At 36.1% G+C, this 19,959-nt stretch overlaps 1 protein-coding gene across 27 annotated transcripts in view; it reads right to left on the bottom strand.

Annotated features, from left to right (window-relative positions):
- MAST2 (microtubule associated serine/threonine kinase 2) overlaps positions 1–19,959 on the bottom strand; it is a 226,634-nt gene that overhangs the window by 127,153 nt on the left and 79,522 nt on the right. The window contains exons 2-4 of one of the 27 annotated variants that reach the window (XM_054210751.1): positions 18,691–18,731; positions 17,104–18,036; positions 1,389–1,547 (exon numbers count right to left, since the gene is read on the bottom strand). The exons of 23 other annotated variants lie outside the window; for them this stretch is intronic. In XM_054210751.1, the coding sequence (XP_054066726.1) occupies positions 1,389–1,436 (48 nt within the window). In that variant the 5' untranslated portion in view covers positions 1,437–1,547; positions 17,104–18,036; positions 18,691–18,731. The remainder of the gene's footprint in view (positions 1–1,388; positions 1,548–17,103; positions 18,037–18,690; positions 18,732–19,959) is intronic. 3 more of the 27 variants (XM_054210754.1, XM_054210753.1, XM_054210752.1) reach the window with 3 other exon arrangements.

The raw sequence follows: 19,959 nt of genomic DNA, 5'->3' as shown, positions 1-19,959 counted from the left end.
TAATCTGCTTAAGGACAGGATTTTTTTTAGTGGCAACATGGCCGCTGCTATATGCCTGTGTTTCTCTGCACTAAGCCTGTTTGCTTTTTGTTTTCTGCTTAGTTTGATTCTCTGGGGGGGATTAATTGTTTTTTGCTTTTTTGCCTTCATGGTAGGATCGCTTTATTATCTGATTTTACGGCTGCCATTGCCATTTTCTGTGGGGGCACTTTTTTGTTTGTTTTGTGGCTCATCTTCAGTGAATCCTCTCTAGTTACATACGACCTTTTTGGCTTTTTACTCCACGCTGTTAATACACTGCGCTACCAGTTACCTTATGAGAGATTAACTGCAAGACTATCAGCCCCAATTTCAGCAAGCGAAGACTACAGAAGGATCTGTTGGCTGCTGATACACTGAGGTCCCAGCTGAAATACTCCTTAAACCACAAGTGTGTCATTTGGGATGGACGGAGCTATATCACGTCTTTTCGCAGGAGGATGCACTCCAGGAGGAGGAATCGCACTGCTGAAGACGACACTGTGGATCAGGACTTTTTCCGGGAGAAGAAAGAGCTACCAAGAATCCAAAGGTTTTCTCATTTGACTCCCATTCCACCAGCAACCATCATGAGCTGTTATTTCAGGTTTTTTAATCTCTAAACAATAAGGTTTTCACCATTGAAAACAGAATTAGCACCTTTATGTTAATCAATTAAAATATTTAATTTAATTTTGACTTGGTTATTAAATCTCATATTACACATACTTATGATTTGGACTTTGGAAATAACACTGGTCAATTAATCTTCACCATTAATAAAATGAAACTGAATACCTGTAAAAATTAAAACTCTTGTTGTACTATGGAGAAAGTTCTACTTTGTCCACCACCGGGGCACAAAGGGAGTCATACAATATCTAGCTATCCTTTTAGTACTGGCTTGTTATTATGCCTTGTGCATCAGAAAGTAACCTCCCATGGCAAAAAAAATCAATTTCTTGTAAAATTATGTCACTGATTGGGAGTTTTCCCCCACTTTCATCCTCCGCAATGTTTTTCCTTTGTTGAAAGTTTAAATTGTGTTTAACAAGTGTTCTTATTAAATATTTTGCTGTCAGTGAAGTTCTCATTCCTGTCCTGCAACCCCGAGTTACCATCCTAAACCCAGTGGCATATTGGCTGCCTTAAAGTGCAATGAAGTTTTTCCCATTGTTTTGAGATTGCCCTTGAGGAATAGCATCAATGGTCTTATTTCTCAGTTTATTCTCAAACTGCCTGGTAACCAGGCTGTGGTCAAACTATTGCGAGTGACCAGGTAAGGACAGGACACAAAGCTGCCACATCTCAGGTCAGATGCATTAGCTAGCCACGTGCACAGCTACAAGTCCATTACAAGCCTTACTTACATTATCTTCATTAACTTTCTTAACACTCGCCTGCTCTGATGAATTCATCTGATGTTGAAAGCCGACTTCTGTTTCTATTTGTTCTGAGGTTGGAATTCCATCAGATCTGCAGCTATGTCTTTAATTTTCCAGACCAAAATAGTATAGATGAATTTTTACCTGGATCAAAAATAGGAGACCTTATTCACGTTAGTAATGTTAGCACTTTTCTTCTAATATTAGTACTAATGTATATATTCTCCTTCTCGATCTAATGCTCTACATTGTCCCCTTATGATAGTTCTGCTTTGTATACAGTGAATCCTGTGGCATTGGGTGTATTTTATGATAAACATTCTATTTCTTACTTGATACTTGTATTTTTAGTTTAAAATTTTCATGAGCTGATCTCCATGTTATGATTTTATATTTACACAAGACTACTCGTATAGCTATTACACGAGTTCTTTAAGGAATTATGATCCACACTCTGATATCTCTTACACTATTTAACATGTGTCAAAATAAATATTAGAAAAATCCTTTTTAATGCAAAATAATATCTGCATGGATATTGCACAAATCTTTATCAACTGAAATACTATTTGAAGATTTCCATTCCAAAGCAATTACCACTCCTGCAGAAGAAAGCAGCTGATGAAACAGGGGGCAGAAAAGATCAGTACTTAATCCATTATCACATCCCAGTAATGCTAATCTAGGTGTAAGATTAATTTGGACTTCAAACATATTAAAGCAGCAAAATAAGATTTGCTTCCCGAAATGTTCAAAAGACAGTATATCCATATGATCAGATTCAACATTTACTGCAACCTTTTGTCCATAACATGCATTTGAAACCAGCTCCTTCAGTTCATAATTTATCTTAAAAATTTAGTAAAAGCTAATACAAAGAGATGGTGTATGGACGCATTTACAAGACCCAAATGTGGATTTTAATATGGGAAACAAAATTTAATCAAGGAACATATTTCCAAAGTAATCCCTTCAGTATTTCTCTCACATAAACTTATAAAATGATTTGGAAGTAGCATTTTGTTTGTTTGCATCTATGATTTTTCTGCTCTTTTCAGTGCTATGCTTTTCCCTAAGAACTTGACAGCTACTTGATAATTCAATTCTAAAAACATTTGGTTTAGGTTGCCTGATGTTAGCAGTTGGAGTGTATTATTTCTAAAGTAATTTTTTCCCAAACACATGAATTCAATAACCTATCAGCTTATTTCACAGTGGTAACGGTGAATAACCTCTATCTTACTACTGTTAAATCTAAAGTTAACTGGTTTCAAATTTGCTAGTTTTTCATTTTGGTTTCACTGGCTTTGATTTCTGTTCAATTTATAAAGGCGAACACTGCTTAGCAGATTCTGACAGATATCTTTTTTTATTTGGGATTTCAAACTCAGTGTACATACTATTTGACCCAAGAACTCATTTCAGTGTAACAAGAATTAACATTGTGTATAAAGATTGAGATGTGAAGGCACTGCAAGACTATGGTCTTCAATGTCCTTCTGGGTTCTTACAGTTTCTACATCCTGCCTCATGGCTTTCGGCATTCATCTGCCTGCCTCCTTAATTTTCTGTCACTTAACAGAGCTCTCATATCACCCAGCCAGTACTGAAGTGTAGGTTCAAACATATACCTATTTTTTTCAATGCTACACATATTAGAAGACCAAAGTCTTGTTCGCTATACTCCGTGTTTTAGACTCACGTATGTCAAACCCCTGGCTAAAAACTTTTGCTAATGTTTTGCTTGAGTTTGGTTTACTGTCTGCTAACAAAAACAGAAACCAATTTTTAACCTTCCAGCACAAAGTAAGGTAATGCTGTTTTCGGGGGGCGGGGGGGAGGGGGCGCATCTTTTTGTTCCTAGTTGTCCTTGGTTTAACATTTGAACATTCATTATTCTCATATTACCTCATTTTTAATTAAAACAGATATCCTCTGAATTTGATTTAAAATTTTAACCTTTAAAAACTAATACCATGTTCAAATGCTATTAATGTTTATCTCTGCCTTATGGCGCTCTCAGCTGTATCTTATGATCTTTAGAGTTACTTTGACTCCCTTGCCTGCGTTTTCCAAGAACAAGTCTTTAAGTTACCCTCTGTTCGGAAAAATGCTCTAGCCAAGGAATTAAGCACAGCCTTTTCCTACAACTTAAAATATATTTACAGATATTTTTATCCTTTGTCTGCATCATTTTTCATTTCTGTTCTGGCTGCTATGAAGCATTTTAGCACTATGCAAATTAGCAACAACACAAACACCAAATGGAAGATTCCAGGGGGGAGGGGAGGGAAGGGAATAATTATTTAACAGTAAAGTCAATGTTATTTCAAACAGATCATCTTGTCCAAATATATCTGTTTGCATAGTTGAAAGACTGTGAGAAAGAGCAGAAACAAGAAGATTTTGAAAGGCATATTAAGTAAAAGCCTATAGTATTGCTCAAACTGTTGCAAAATATTGTGCTTAAAACTAATTTCTAGCCATAACACCAACTATCAATCACTATCTGTTACACTAATAAAAGGATTTTATTCTATTTTTGCTTTTTTAAAATTGACATACATCCAAGACTATAAGTGGCAGAGAACGTGGGACATGGATGACATTTAGGAAAGAATCCTCATTCATTACAAGAGTTATAGAAGGTTTTTTCCCCTGTATTTGTGTAGCATAATACAGTCCCTAAACCTGCTTGTTACACAAATATTAAATAGAAATTTCTTTTTTTTTTTTGTGAGTTCTATTAGAACTGACTCGGCATCTCAGACTGTTTGAGCGCTTGCAGCTTTCACATACAATTTGGGTCACCCATCTTTCTCCATCCTAACAACAACTTGTTCCACACAAGAAGATTGTAAATTTATGCCAGTCTTTGGTTCATTAAAACAAAGTGTTCATTTCTTCCTTTTTATAAAATAAACCAAAGGCAGATCAATCGATTCCATAAAAACACTCAGCAAAGACCCAAAAGCCCAGCCTATATACAAAGGTAGCCTATTTTTATTTTTACAGCTAAATATCTTGCTGTATTTCTTTTTTCCTTCAGGAGAGCAGGGGGGCTCTTGAAATACCAAAAGGAATTATTTTAATGCTTTCTCAAATCTGCCTCCTAGGAGTTTAGAAGCACTAATTCTTTACCAAGAATACTTGGGGAGAAATTGAGGTGGCTAGCTGGGATAAAAAATGCAACCATTCTATTTAAAACAACACTTCTCCTCTCAAGTGGTCAGGTTTCATTTGCACAATGCGCCCTGCTGCCATTAATTTAGCAGCCCTCTAATCAAGCTCACTTCCTGAAAGAAAAGTAGAGAATATTGAAATGATTGTTGTTAAACTCCAAAGTTTTCAGAAAACAGAAGAAACTTAAGTATGAAGCCTCCTCTCGAGTCCCATTATACAACACACAGAGTTCTGCGATGCTGTTTGACTTCACCTGCAGAACAACTGGGATCTGCACACTGTGGCTTCAAGATAAATGAGGAATGAGAAGGAGGCAAAGCCTTCTTGTGAGATGGCTTCGATTTGCCTACAATGGGGAATTGTTCTAAGTTTAAACATAAAAAATAAGCAGTTGTTTCTTGAAATACTCACTTTCACCTGATACTGGTGACCAGAGCAGAAAGAGACCAATGAAATCAGAGTCTTCAAGAACACCAGGCACCAACACTAGACTGCTTTGTTTAAAATATCAGTGTCCATATTAAGGGTATTTAAATTCATTTTACTTCAGCAAGAAACTAGGTCACCTGAGGATTAAGGAATAAATGAATGAAAGCCATACACAAACCTCTTAAACAGTAAGAAAACACAGTTGTTTCTGGTTGAAAGGTGAAATTAGTAAAACTGTTTGTTAGTATTATATTGTCTGCCAAAAAACACAAGCATGGAATGGAAATCACTTCATCCAGTAATTCACTTAAAGACAAGAGAACTATTGCCTCTCAGAGAGAAGTCAAAAATAGAAGGAAGTTACATGCCACACAGTAACCAGACTAACTTTCTCTGAAGTCATTGCAATTTCACCTCAAATGCTATTTTGTTTGACTTTTTTTAAAGAAAAAAAAATATGGTTATCTTGTGGTACACAAACCCTACACAAAAAGATGAAGTTATTTGTGCAAGTAACGCAAGGCAAGTTCTACCCCAAACCCCTCTCATTCCACTGCCTTCAATTTTATGCAAGTTATGTGAGGGCTAGCTGTCAAGAAATCATTCTTTTTAAAAAGGAAGAGTTAAGTACATGGAAAATTGGCAGTTGCCAGCAACAGCACATGAAGTACCTCTCAGCTCACCATTTAGACATGTAACTGGATTTTTTACCTGGCTACATTCACCTCCCCATCACTATCAAAAAGAAGGAATTCTCTTACGGTACCATTTTTAAGTAACTTGTTTCACCAAGATTGCTGCGATCCATACAACCAGGCAAGGTACAAGCTATTTCTCTTGATTCACGGTAAATCAATATCATGTTTCCAGCACCACACAGCTAAATTACATCTATCGCGTCTGCTGCTGAAAGCTGTATGTAAGGGCATGGTTTTTCTTTAGTATTTCATTTTTATCAGTCCCAATGGTACTACATTGCATTCTATGTTATATTATGCCTTAACAAAAATGATTTTACTACATCTCTCTATCATCTGTCTAAACTCAATCAAGCACAACATTGCTTTCTGAAAGTCTACAGTAGTCTCGTGTCCCTGAGGGGCTTTCTTCATGGTAGCCACTTTGGAAGAAAAACATCGGCTCAGCACTGTCAAACTATCAAAATTTACAAGCAGGCAGTCACCAGCACACAGCAAAACTGTCCCCGATCATAGCTGTTAAAACCTCTTTAATATTTGCCCATTTCCATACAAGAAGTTTTGGATGCTATTTCATAAATAAATGTTTTGAGACACGAAGTGCAACAGAACTGCCAGGTTTAAATTTGGCCCACAGAGTTTGAAGGTAAGGCCTGCAAAAACAGGCAACAAGCTAAGAACAGTTAGCTGCAAGACATTCACATTTAAGAAAGGAAGAGAAGATAAGAGCTAGAAAAATAAACAGTGAGTGACTAGAGACCATTAGAAAAACTAAACTGTCAGCCCACAGTCTGTGTAATCCTCATATCAATCTGAAATGTAGAATCACTCATGTCCCTGTTTAAGTCACTGCCAATCTTTTTGTTGCCCTGACCTCATCACAATCCATTCCTCTGGCCTTTAAATTTATCCTCATTTTTTAAGTTTTTTTAAGATCCTAATTCCCTCCCAACAGGCAATCAACAATTAGCCCCCACAGGGGCATCTCTTTTCTGGTCAGTACACATTCTTCCACCTTGACCAAATTGTTCACTACAATTATGAAAAATAAAGCTAAGCTAAACTACACACATTTTTACAGAGGAGATCACTACATATAAATAAAGACAAAGACCAGCATAATATTGGAAAGACTTTATAATAGTCCGAGGGCCACAAATTCATTGGGAAGGAGACGACCATGGGTTTGGCTTGTTCTATTTCAAACCAATGTAGCCTGGAGTCATTACCAGCATGTACAAGGCACAGCTCACAGAACAAATGGAGCAGAAAGGACCTTATTCACGGACTGCACTAACCTACCCCAGTGACATCTGATATCATTTCATTTTTTTGGCTGCCAATACAAGTGACATTTATTAGCCTATGCTGATACAGAACAAGTGATAAATGTCAAAGTCAATTAATATTTTCATATTTTGATGAAAGCAATTTAAAAGTAATTATATCAGGATACAGTTGTTTAAGCTATGCCATACAATAGGCAATAATTATATTCATCCTCATTCTAAACATGATTTTATCACACTAATATCCTAGAGCATTTTGGAAAGGGAAACCTTCAACTACAAAAGCATCTGTTGTGCTAAACCAATTTGATTTAAAAGGAGCATTGCTATTAGTAAAATGAGTCATTTATAGATTTGACCAAAGACAGGTAAAAACAAAGTTGAACTACTTTTCAACCAGACAATTATTTGTTTATATTCATAGACAAAGTGCTGCTAACTTCAAAGCCCTGACTTTAATGATATCTATCTCATCTCTAAACAGAAATACAGAACTATAAATGCAATTATTTAAGAAAGAAGAAACTCATTAAAAGGACAGCAATGACTATGGCGGGATACCTTCTGCATAGAAAGTGGAAAAATTAAACCCTTTATTCATTATATTACGAAAAGCCTGCAGTAGAACACTTTACCCAAATGCCCACAGCAGACAATAACATGTCAGGATGCATAGAAAAATGGACCTTATTACCTTCAAACATATCAATAAAATTGACATGGAAGAATAGTTAAGGACAGTAAGGCCTAATGTTAGAATAAAGACCATCAAAATCTGAAACAACTTAATACTTTTTTATACCGGATATCATTTTTGATCCTTAAAGCAAAAAGAGAAACTTCAAAGTTTAATCATACAGAAGCATTTATGTAAAATGCCATGTACTATGTACTTACGCTGTAGTATACAATAATTCAAACTGAAATTAGCTTTCTAATATGGAATAAATAAGACTATCAAAATCAAATTAATAGATGTATAACCTACCAGTCTTTCTTTTAGGCTCTGAATCACAAAACTACAAAATGTGATTTGTAGTAAGTTTTCCAAATAGAGAATGATTTAAAAGCTCATAAGTCAAGTTTAAGGAACTCTCTACTGCATTATTTACAGTATAAATACAATGTTTCTGCAAGATATGAGTAAAGTGAAAATGTGTATTTTTAAAGCATACATTGCTACATTAAACCTAGCATTCCCACACCACTTGAATTTCCTGTATTTTCAGTGGCATTTATTTTGTTTAGCAATTCCTTTTAAATGTGCCACTCATAGCCAGGCCAGAAGTTACACTGCTTAACCTGCATGATAATTAAGAAAAACCTTTAACAAGTAGAAACAGGAACATCGAGATAGCAAAATTTTAGTAAGTCTACCAAAGCCAACTCCACTTCTTTGATTCCTGAAAGAGTACATAAACTTTAGACAGTTTGCTCCTGCAAGAAAAAAAGGCTGCTAAAGTGTATTACGGATTTGAAACTTCAGAGTACATCCAACATAGTTGAACACAAACTACAGGGGATACCTGAACTGTCTTGGATGCAGAGAAAAATAGTTGTATTTGCACACTGCTCTGGTGGGCAAAGAGACTCTGCTGCTCACGTAGTTGCTGAATAAAGTAATCCAGATACCTGCATCTCTGTTGTGTTGGGTATGCATATCAAAAAAGTCTAGGGTATGCAATTCTTAAAAATAAATCCCATTTGAAGGTTTAATATCATATACTTCAGAGAATAACACAAAACCACCACAGATATTTTGAACAGACACACTTTGGTGTCTACAAATTACTCCGTATTTTTTAATAGTAGCTTCTAGAAATTCAAGAATAACCAACCTTGAAAAGCCTATCTTGTCTTGATCCCAGAAATGGTAAAATCCTGTGTACCTTCTGGAAGTCCCATAAATTCTAATGGCCTCAGTAAAGCAATTTAATACAAAGTAAAAGAGGAACAACTGCTAAATCATATGGGAAATACTGCAACATAACCGACTTTAAATGTCTCTCAGCATTTTAGAGAGGCTTTTCTAGGTGTTACTAAAATACTGCAACTCACAATATACTTTTGTCATTTATCTGACTAGTAGCCAGAATTTACAGGTATTCACAATGCTAAGATACTCCATATTTATCCCTTGAAAATATGAGAGGGCCACCTGCCCCCAATCAATACTGATAGCTTTTCAAAATTAGATTTTCACTTGGCATGTTTTAATTAGGTTTCCTTTTACAAAACCCACTATCTTCCAGTGTATTAGAGAAACTGAAGAGGCAACCATAATCAGCAGAACTGACAGGAAAATAAAAAAGTGCTCTAACCAATTTCAACTTCTAGGCTGATGACATAAGCCTAGAAGCAAAATACATGCTGCCTCACTGCAGGACATTTCTTCTCATTAAAGAGGTAAGTGGGTCTGCGTAAGCAGTGAAGACTATTAAAGATAAGCAGATTAAACACTAGTCTTGCAGCATGGTAGCAGCACATTATGTTGCTAGGTTGGAGAACTGGGTTTTCTTTTAAGATTTGGGATTTCCAGCACTAAGCAGGTACAAAATGGAAGTGATATTAACACAAGCAAAGCACCCCAAGTGGCTAATGGTGAGGAAAAGAAACAGAAGCCACTCTCTACACAGCAACCCCTGCAACCACCACCAGCAGCAAAAACTATTCATTGTGCCCTCCTGGCAACAAGCAAGTCTATCAAGCAGATATTTTCAAGCTGATGAAATGTATGAAAAAGATATTACTGTTTATCTTTGGGAAGAACTTTGTCCAACATCTACCTAGACTCAGATGCACACACACACCCCACCATTCTGTCACGTGGTCATCTGCTAACAAAATCTTTCTTCCTGAAGTAGTAGAATTAATTATGGGCATTTTTATCTTTTCTCACAGGCTGAAAATAAAAAGTTTAATTCAGCTTCACAAGCATTCACAAAGTCCTTACTGACAATTTGAAAGCACTTATTTAAGCATAACTATAGCAAATTATCAGACCAATTTAACAATACCCCAAAGACAGCAGCTAAATGCTATCTTTTCTGCCTGAACAAACCATTTAACCTTTTATCCTTGTCCATATTTGAAGGACTTTTTATTCTGACAAGGTTTCACATTTTTCCCTTGGTATAATTTCTAATGTCTTCAAAGTGAATGCCAGAAGCTTGTGCTCCCCAAACTCTTTTCCGCTCATTGCGAAGTGGGCCCCAAGCACCAACCCTGAAAAATCAGACCAGTGCGAAAGCTCACATGCCAGGCAGATATCCACCAAAAATCAACGATGCTCCATACCACTCTGAGCGTGAATCCTCAGTCCTGCAGTGAGATGCAGTATACTCATACACACCATAACAATCCATTTTCCTATGTTATAACATATGGCATCCAAGCACAAGATTGTAACAGACTCGCATAATAAAAATTCATTATTTGTTTCCACAGACTGAGTTTGGTCAAAACAAGTTGCTTAAGACTGATCTAGTTAATGAATTCTAGTAACCATTCATCTGTAGTCAGTGTTCCTCAGTCCTGCTTCTCACTCAAGTCCCTTCAGATGCTCCACCTGAGCAGAAGACAGTGCACAACATCCAGCTAGTCTGGGCACCCAACTATTGACCAGCCAACCTAGCCATAACAGCAAGTTCATTTGGCCTTCACCACTGTCCTAACGCTAAAGCGGATCCCCCTCCTTCTGTCAGCTGCTAATTTTCACAGAAGATTAAGAACTTAAACTATCTTTTGGACATCCTCTCTAGACCAAATTTTAATTAATTTTAAGTGTTGAACTGGGAAAACTGTTACTGGGAAAGTAGGAACCAAGTCTAAGCACAAATATTGTTTCTTTTGGAAGTTAGCCTAAAAATATGACCTTTTTTAAACTAATATTTTTAAGAGAAAAACAGTACACAATTTCTTGTATTCTAAGATAAGTCTACAATTTCAGTATCTGCATAAATCATTTTTCTGTCTCTTCTCGTATTACCACCTCTTCTTCAGATGTCAGTATAACTGGTGACTACCTACATCATAACTGTTGGAAGCCCTTCAGCAGACATCTGATCTGTGGATTCAGTTATGTTCCTGGTAAATCTGTAAGCAGTATAAAATAAGTCTCGTTAATGCAAAGAATCTAAATTAGGAAGAAAATGTGATTATGTTCCAAGGGAAATTTGTTATTTCTCTTGCAGTTTTGAATTCTTCAAGTAATTGTAATGACGAGTAACTACGGAAATACACCCTATTCCAGGGTGTATTCCAGATTTCAGATGTGAAACTTTACACTCAAGTTTCTAATGTTATCTTCCAGAGGTAACTTTCACAACTCAAAGAAATATCCACATTTTTTCTAAACGTAATTTCAATAAAATTGTCTTTCTTCTACCTAAAGAACACTTAAGCTTGAACTTTCAAAGCAGACATGTCAGCTTTGCTTTGATACAAACATAACACTGTCATTCTTCTGTTGTCTTAAGACAAAAGCCATTATTCCATGTACACACAAGAACACTAGTGGTAATCCCAGGAAGCCAGCATATGGACCAATGTTTAGCTTGATTAAGAGTAATATTATCCAATTTATACTGTTTATTATTCAAAGATTTTAGAAGAATGCTATTTAAAATGATCCTTTCAAATATTATGACGAAAGATGCTCAAACTTTTTTATCTCAATTTGTGAGGGTTTTTTCACCTTTGTATCTTTTAAACACATCACAGGTATCCCAAAAGGATATACATCTCTAGTATAGGAGAGAGAAACCAATCCCCTTCAAAACCCAAATGTTTTCTTTTGTTTCAGCATACTTTCCATCGTCTCCCACAATGCCTCAAGCACAAAATAAAATATATGGTCCAGGCCAAGCCCCAAACCAAGATGAACAACATCCCTGGCCAGAACAAGTTTTGTTTGTGGAACGCTGAAGCGAGGATCTGGGGGAGTAGAGGGAGTTTAAAGTCGGGTGCAGAGTCACTGGGAGTTATCGGATGGTTTACAGAGCTCAGCATAGCTCTAGAACACATGTAAGTCAAGAAAAATGCACCACAAGAATGAAAGATGTAAAGATGAGAGAAATCTATATAATATTAAAAAGCCACTCAAAGTCAAATTTCTTCTAAAGGCTGTAAAAGCAAAGTCAGATTTCTCCTGAAAGTCAGTGCCAATATTTCCCACAGCAGGATACCCTGTAGCAGGTAGTAGCAAAAACTCAAGTCCAATAGACTCGTAATATCTGAAGATTTTCACACGTGCATGTATGCATGCATTTTCACGCTAAATTTAAAGTTAGCATTTAAAGTTAATTTAAAATTTACGAATTAACCTTTCAGTCAATACGTATTTCAAAAGTTTTAAAAAAGCAGAACAAAAAAAAAAAATCAAATTTTGAGTCCCATTCACAATCTCCCATCACCATAAACAGCTTCTTTTCCTTTATAGAACACAATTTCTACTTTTAGCTTTTTATAAAAATACTGTGAAATGCAACATTCTTACTAACTGCATGTTTTATTAGATCTCGTAACCAGCTCTGTAGCCAGCCAGAAATGTCTTCGGTAATTATGAAAGACACTCTTGAGCAAGAAAAATTGAAGAGCATGTCAATTTTCAGGGTCTCTAAATTATGTCCAAAGAAGTCCCAGAGAGGGTTTAAACTGTACGGAAAACTGAACAGTACAGTGAGTCTTCTCTTGTTAAATATATTGATGCTTAGAGTTTCTCTAACCACTGATTCCCTTTCCCCATAAAACAAAACTAAACAAAGTGCTCAGTCCTTTGAATAAAATAAATAAACTCAAAAGCAAGCTCCACCAAATATTCTGAGATTATATTCTCCATGTCCTATTTCCGCAGCTTCCAACCTCCATGGAGGAAAATGTAAGATTTATCTTTAGAATTAAGAAATCATTCTACTGAGGTTTTTTTATATTTTTCCTATATATACATATATATATGTAAAGTCAAACATGCTGCGTAGTAGAAAACACTAGCCAAAATAAACACATTCAAGTACTGTCATGCAGTTTGTGTTTCACATCTACACTGAAACCAGCACAAAAAGGGTCCAAAGTAAGTTAGCTAGTTGAACTTAGCCCAGATTTCAGCAGAAAAAGAAAGGAGGCTATCACTCTGTTGGAAGATGTGGATGCAGAGAACTGTGGTGATGATAATGAGCAGTATTCAGATGTGGCTGGACAAGTACCACAAGTGCAGAATATAAGATCCATGACAAGTATCTGAAATTTGGAATATTACACTCTCCATTACTTTTCTTACTTACACTTACTCGTAAGTATTTTGGGGATAAAAACTCTAAATTCTTGTATGTGTGAGAAGAGTAAAAGCATACACGCAGCAGCTACTGCAATGCGAAAAAAAAAAATCACAGATTTCTAGTACAAGATGATGTTCAAAATACAAGCTCATCTTCATAGTGTGTACTACTACTTTTCATCTGTACAAAAATACCAGCAACAACACATGATATACATGTACAGGAAACAATAACAAACCTAGGAAGCCTCATAACATTGGTGGCTAGTATCATGATGGATTTTACATCACGACAAATGACTAAAAAAAAAAAAACACCGATCTCTGCCCAACACAGCAGAAGCAGCTCCACCACCTGCATTAGCACTCACCCCTAGGCAGTAACTAGTTCATTACCTGCAATGAAAGCCTAGAAATTAAAAGAATATTCCATTATCAGAAACGCTTTCTCAGCCTTCTGTCAATGCTATTGTACAGCTATATCAGACTGTGAGCATGCTCTGTGTCTGTGTATATTTATATGTGTATATATATTTATACATACAGAGAAAATCTTACTTGCCCCTCCTGGATCTTCATTTCCACATATTTCACTATAACAAATTTGTAGACCAAGTTTGTGGCACCAAACAAGATGAACAAAAACAGACTGAGCAAATGCATAAGGTGATACAGATGGGTGACGCATGTCCTACAGACTTTGCCTGTAGGAACAATTCCGGTTCCTTTAGGTTACCTGCTTACACTACTACAATGCCTATTTACTGCAGGGATCACAGCAGAAGAGAGTTCCCAGAGAAGACAAAGTATCACAGTAGTGATATCAGGTATATTTCAAGCTAATGGAGGGAACAAGAAGCAAAAGGAAAACGTACGCAATTAAAACAGGATGAGCTGGATGGCGAATGGTTTATTTTACAGTGAAAAAAATGAATAGGTTTTGAAAAGAATAAGCCACCTGTGAGAGATGAGCACAAGGAAACCTGAAAGTCATGCAACCCAGGTCCTTGAACAGGTGATCACTGAAAATAAGGCAGGACTCAACAGTACTTTCAAAATAATCCGTGGAAGTAAAGTGAAAGAAACTTAAGAAAGGTTAGAGAAAAAGAGTTTGATCCAGTAACAGATTAGAAATTTCTGTTGATATGAACAGAGTGGAGAGATTGGAAAAGCACATGGAAATTCAGATTACTGCCTTATAGACAGTGCTCTCAATAGGGACAGAAAAAAGGAAAACAAATAAAAAAACCAGTTTGCTTTTATTAGTCATCAGAAATAACATACAACAGGAAAGAGGTATGTTTGAGAACTCAGTTACAGGAAGCAATAGGGGGAAGGCAGAAGAGAGGGAAGACTAAAACATCACCAAAAAAAAAAAAATTATTCCACCATACAAGACGCTAAATGAGCAGGAAGATATGAAAACAAAAAAGAACAAAACCCCTAAAACACGGCAGTCTCAGCAAAGCCACATCAGTAGAAGTCTAAATCATCTGTGTTAAAAACAGCCAAAAAAAAATATATGGAGGTTATCAAGATAAAACAGGAACACTGGTCATGGGGGAAAAAAAAAAAAAAACACAGACCTAAGATAATCAATTTGTTCATCTCAATCAATCTTCAGTAGTCAATTTGTAAATATTACATAAAATAGTACTAACGGGTTGTGAAAAGTATTCTTCTATACCAAAATATAAAGGAAACAATATTTTCACAGTGCAAGTGATGAAGTACCAAAACAGGTGCCAAGAAAGGCTGCAAAATCTCCGTCCCTAGAAATACTCAAAACCAGCCTGGACAAGACCTTCAGTAACTTGATCTAACTTTGGAATTAGCACTGCTTTGAGCAGAGAGGTTGGATTAGGGGACCTAATTTAGGCTGTGATGTTCATTTTAAAAGCCATCAACATCCAATTTGAACTAGCAAAGTCTTTTTTTTTATTCATCAGTGGCTTCCCAAACTATTATCAGCCAGCTCCCCCAAAAAAGTAATTAAAATATATTGCCTTGGCAGTGCCAACATGAACCAACACCTTTTTAATTCTTCCTGAAATTTTTCCTTTCTAAAAACTCTACTCCAAGAATCAGGAGTGGGGGGGTGGGGGAAGGGATCCAACATTAACTTCCTGTTGGATTTACACATCTGTCTTTCTTCTTGATGTCAGTTCAGCATATTTTCTTAGTTCCCAAAGCATTTTTGATGTAGATATTAATTACACCTATATAATACATGCATGTGTATTTATACATACCTGCCCAAGTGCATACAGACACAAAACCACATATAGACAGTAAATACTCAAGGCTACTAAAATTATCAAATTCCACCATACTACACAGTCAAACCAGGGAAATGCATTCTCACTCCCAGCATGTCTTCTGCTGACACTGGTAGACAACTGGGCTCCTCCAGCTTCCCTTCCTTTTCCAACACTCCCCTGAAGCATCATCATGAAAACCACTCCCCCACACATCAAAACAGATACAACATCCCAGAAAAATTCTAGGCTGAGGAAAGCTCTAAACAGTCAGCATATAGGGCTTGAAAAATTTTTATTATCTGTGGTCAGAAACAATTTTCTTGGTTATGAAGTTCCGACTACTTAAATACATTAAAAATAAATATAGTTTTATCCAAAACTAATCTTACTTATTCCTATATACTCAGTTATACAAACATTAAATACAGCTGATTTTATGATGAGCAAATACACTACCATAACACGCTGTCACCATGTTATACGCAGCACACTGTTTCAAACTATTTTGGTACTATTAATAACCTGGCACAAAGATAGATCAAAATATAAACAAAAATAAAAAGGTGATATATACAATGTATTGTGATAATGCAACAGTAATTGTGTAATTGCCTTAAAGCGGCAGTAAGGTATAAATGGTAGTATGTATGGTAATGGTAAATTTATTTTCCTCAAAGGAAGTTAAATTAACCATGCCTTTCCTATTGTTTAATAGGCAAGGTTCATGGTCTATAAACAATTATTTATGCTAGCAAGTATGTAATAGGCCATATCATATTACAATGCAGGAAAAAAAAAAAAGGATATGGTGCTTTCAGGCAAAAATCTATTCCATGCCCAGCTCACACAAGATTTCGGAGCTGACTCACTTCCAGCTGGTTTACTCCATAAGAATCAGCTCAGTCGTCATAGACCATTGACACTAACACAGATTACCATAGTTGTCATACTATTGCAATTGAATAAAACTTCCACTACAAAATAAAATTTCACTAGTTATGCTGAAGTTCAAAACAAACTGACAGACTATTTATTTCAACTTAATGATAGGTGTTGAAAATAAAATATAAATATTATTTACATTGCAGAATTGCATTCTGGTGTTATATTACTGTGCATTTGAAGTAATAAAAAAGCATAGCTCTAAAATAGATGGAAATATTCACTCTGCTTTGACATTGAATTTCTAAATAATGCTCCACTAAAATGGCCACTCTAAGGCAAGTCTGAAAAGTCACTTAAATTTTCATAAGTATCTGTAAAAGTGAAATTTCAAAAATAAGGTCATCCTTATAGTTTAGACTTCACTTCTTTCCATAAGAATATTCACAAGACTACTGGATATAAACCAATAAATTAACAAACTGTATTTTATTACTTCATACAAAATCCTACTTTTAGTTAATAAAATATACACAGGGTGAAAAAAATCAAATTCTAGCATCACTGTTATGTACTCAGTCAACCTGATTTACTTCAAAAGATTGTCACAATTTTTATGAGACTGTTGACATTGCAAGCAGGAGGGAAAAAAAAAAAAGAAAAGCCGACTGAAGTTACACTTACCTGCAGCCCTCTTCTTCGAAGAATACTTGAATCATCCATATTTTGACTCTGCAGATCACAAATTCCTGCTAAAGCTCGCTTGCTTCTGGCTAGCTTTGCTCTCTAACTGTTAAAGAAGTCCATTATTTTCAAACTTTTCTCCCCCTCCAGCCCCCCCCTGCTCTATCCACTCGCTAAAAATAGGACATGGTCTTTCACTTGCCTGTCATGAAGAACTGCAGCCACGGTCTCTGACTATCTGTCCGTAATTTTGCCTGCCTCTTTTGTGGCAGATTTAGCAGGTCACATTGGAAAAAATCTGTTCGACTTTCCTGAATCTTTTCAAGGTTGGATGTCTCAATCCCCTCATATACACAACTGTATAGAAATATATAATAATCCACAACTCCATGTAAGGCCAAAGAGTGGAATTTAATTCAGATCCCACACGTACATATTTTCACTTTATTTCAATTTACTTATGCTGTTCTAAGGGATCTGTAAACTACAACAGCTGCCTTCATTTACTGTTTATAATAAGCTCACAAAAACCAGGTCACATTTCCTTTAAAAAACACACAGTCATACTTAACTAAAAAATCAATTCTGTGGACACACAGGATAAAGTTCTATTTAAAATACGGAAAAGCCTCACTGTGAAAAAAATGGAAATTTTTTTTTTCCAAATGTTGAAAAATTCCTTTACTCCTTTGTACGACAAAGCGAATGTCAGATTCTTCAGATACTGTCGCACATTCTTTTGTTTCTGCTATCTGTGAGGTATGCTGCTCTCCTCCTCATATGCAGCAGACACGGCACATTCTTTAGTTCATTGCTGAGATCTTGCGACTCTCATGTGCTGAAGGGTCTGGAACACATGTTGCGAGTTCGGAACATTTAAAAATTCATTCATCTATTCATCACTGACAGAGCTGTCTTAAGAAGCCCTTCCCTCTTCGTCATCCATGGCAAAAAGGAAAAAAAGAAAAAAAAAAAAGAAAAAGCACACAGTTCAGCTGAGGCTTTTTCAGCCTGTCCTGCAGTTTCTTTTTTCCAGCTACTTTCACACAGACAACTCCAGCAAGGTCAAAAAAAGGCTTTGCCTCTTTATGTACAATATCCCAATCACAGTTTAAAATGAGCTGTTAGCCTGTGTTGAAAAATAAAGAACGATAATGCTTCTAGCTATACCAAACACCATTTTAATAAAAACAAAAATCTAGATACATTCATCCCAGTATTAGTTAAATTACTGGGCTCGTCAAGGAGCCTTTGTCCCACACATGCCCTTTCTGTATTAGAAAGGAAAAAAGGAAATACTGCAAATATAATGAACAACCTACTGCTGCAACGACCTTCAATTTTTTTTAAGGCAGAAAGCTAAAGCAACAGATTTCATCTCCTGATAAAAGCTTAGGAAAAGCCTGCTTATAACTTCTGAATATAAATACTGTATTTCAAAAGACTAACTTCAGCTTCTGAAGGATTTCACAATATATAAAAGAAATCAAACTTCATCAGGAGCTGTGTTTATGAGGGGATTTCAGCCAGACATCCTGAAGTGTGCAAATGCAACAACAATGAGAGCCCAGACCGTAGGCTGCCTACCACAGCTTGATGAAGTGTTCCTGTTCCCACAGTTATGACAGCTGCAAACCAAAAAAAAAGTCTCAACGCAAGCACGCAGGTTGATGGTGCTTAAAGGAATATATATTTACATGGAAATCTTTAGCTGATCTTCATGCTAAGTGACCAAGTCACATGAGCTAAACACATCATTGTAAAGTCAGCTGAAAGCAGATACAACTCAATCCCATTCACCAAGCTGTTTCTGATCCTCCGCGGAGCGAGTGTGGTCTTTTATTGTGAGTAGCTAATAAATCCTCATCTTGCCGATACCTCCTTCCATCTGCCGTTTTAAACAACTGAATGCTGAATTAGGTCTGCAGAGTCTTTGTGAGCTCCCCACCAGGGCAAGCAGCCACACAGAGCCTGAGCAGGCAGCTCATTTGCATGGAGTATACTGTACCATATAAAAAGCTCTGCGCTAGTAAAAACAACTCAATGAGCCACTTGATTTTAAAGGAACAGCATCTTCTACTGCAAATATAACTGGAAAACAACAAGCCATGCACAAAACTCTGCATGAGAACTTAAGAACCTGTCACCAGGGAGAACAGCAACATAAAAATACAGATAAAACTCTGCTTAAAAACAGACTGAAACATATGATGATCATATTTCTTCACTGTGATAATATTTATGATGTATGTAAGTAATACTTCCTGCATTTTGCCATCAAAGAAGCTTCCTTGGAAAAATATTCCAAAGACTTTAACTTCGTTTATCAGACGTTAGCATCAACCAAATTCTATTTTTACTTAAAAAAATCCCAAAGAAACAAAATATCTTGGCGTACATACTCAGATATATTACATGCATTTTGCAGTTTATCATAGATTTTAGGAATATTTATATTAGACTGTGCATTAACTGGATCATTGATCTTACCTCTTCTGATTAAGGTCACCAGCATTAAACAACATACACTGCGAGAGGAATCAAGGAGTCTTAATTATGCAATACCATTCACGTTGCATTTTCCTCATAAATCAGCTATGAAATGAAAAGGTTTAAGCCTGATAACACTAGTATATAACACCGCTTATTTCTATAACGTAACTGAAAACATTCTCATTAGCACATATACATCTAATCCTTCCTGGATTATTTACCTTAATCTTCAAACATTGCCAATTCTCAAAATGTCTTCACAAGTAACTTATAATTGATTGAGGCTGGCACGAGTCTCAAAATACCGTAAGAATCATCTGTTCCCTTCCAAATTTCAAGCTTTCTTGGGCAGAATGCTTTCAA

The sequence above is a fragment of the Rissa tridactyla genome, chromosome 8, assembly GCF_028500815.1.
Source record: "Rissa tridactyla isolate bRisTri1 chromosome 8, bRisTri1.patW.cur.20221130, whole genome shotgun sequence".
In the NCBI taxonomy this organism is placed as follows: domain Eukaryota; kingdom Metazoa; phylum Chordata; class Aves; order Charadriiformes; family Laridae; genus Rissa; species Rissa tridactyla.
The sequence above is the reverse complement of the archived record's forward strand: the minus strand, read 5'-3'. Positions and strand labels throughout refer to the sequence as shown.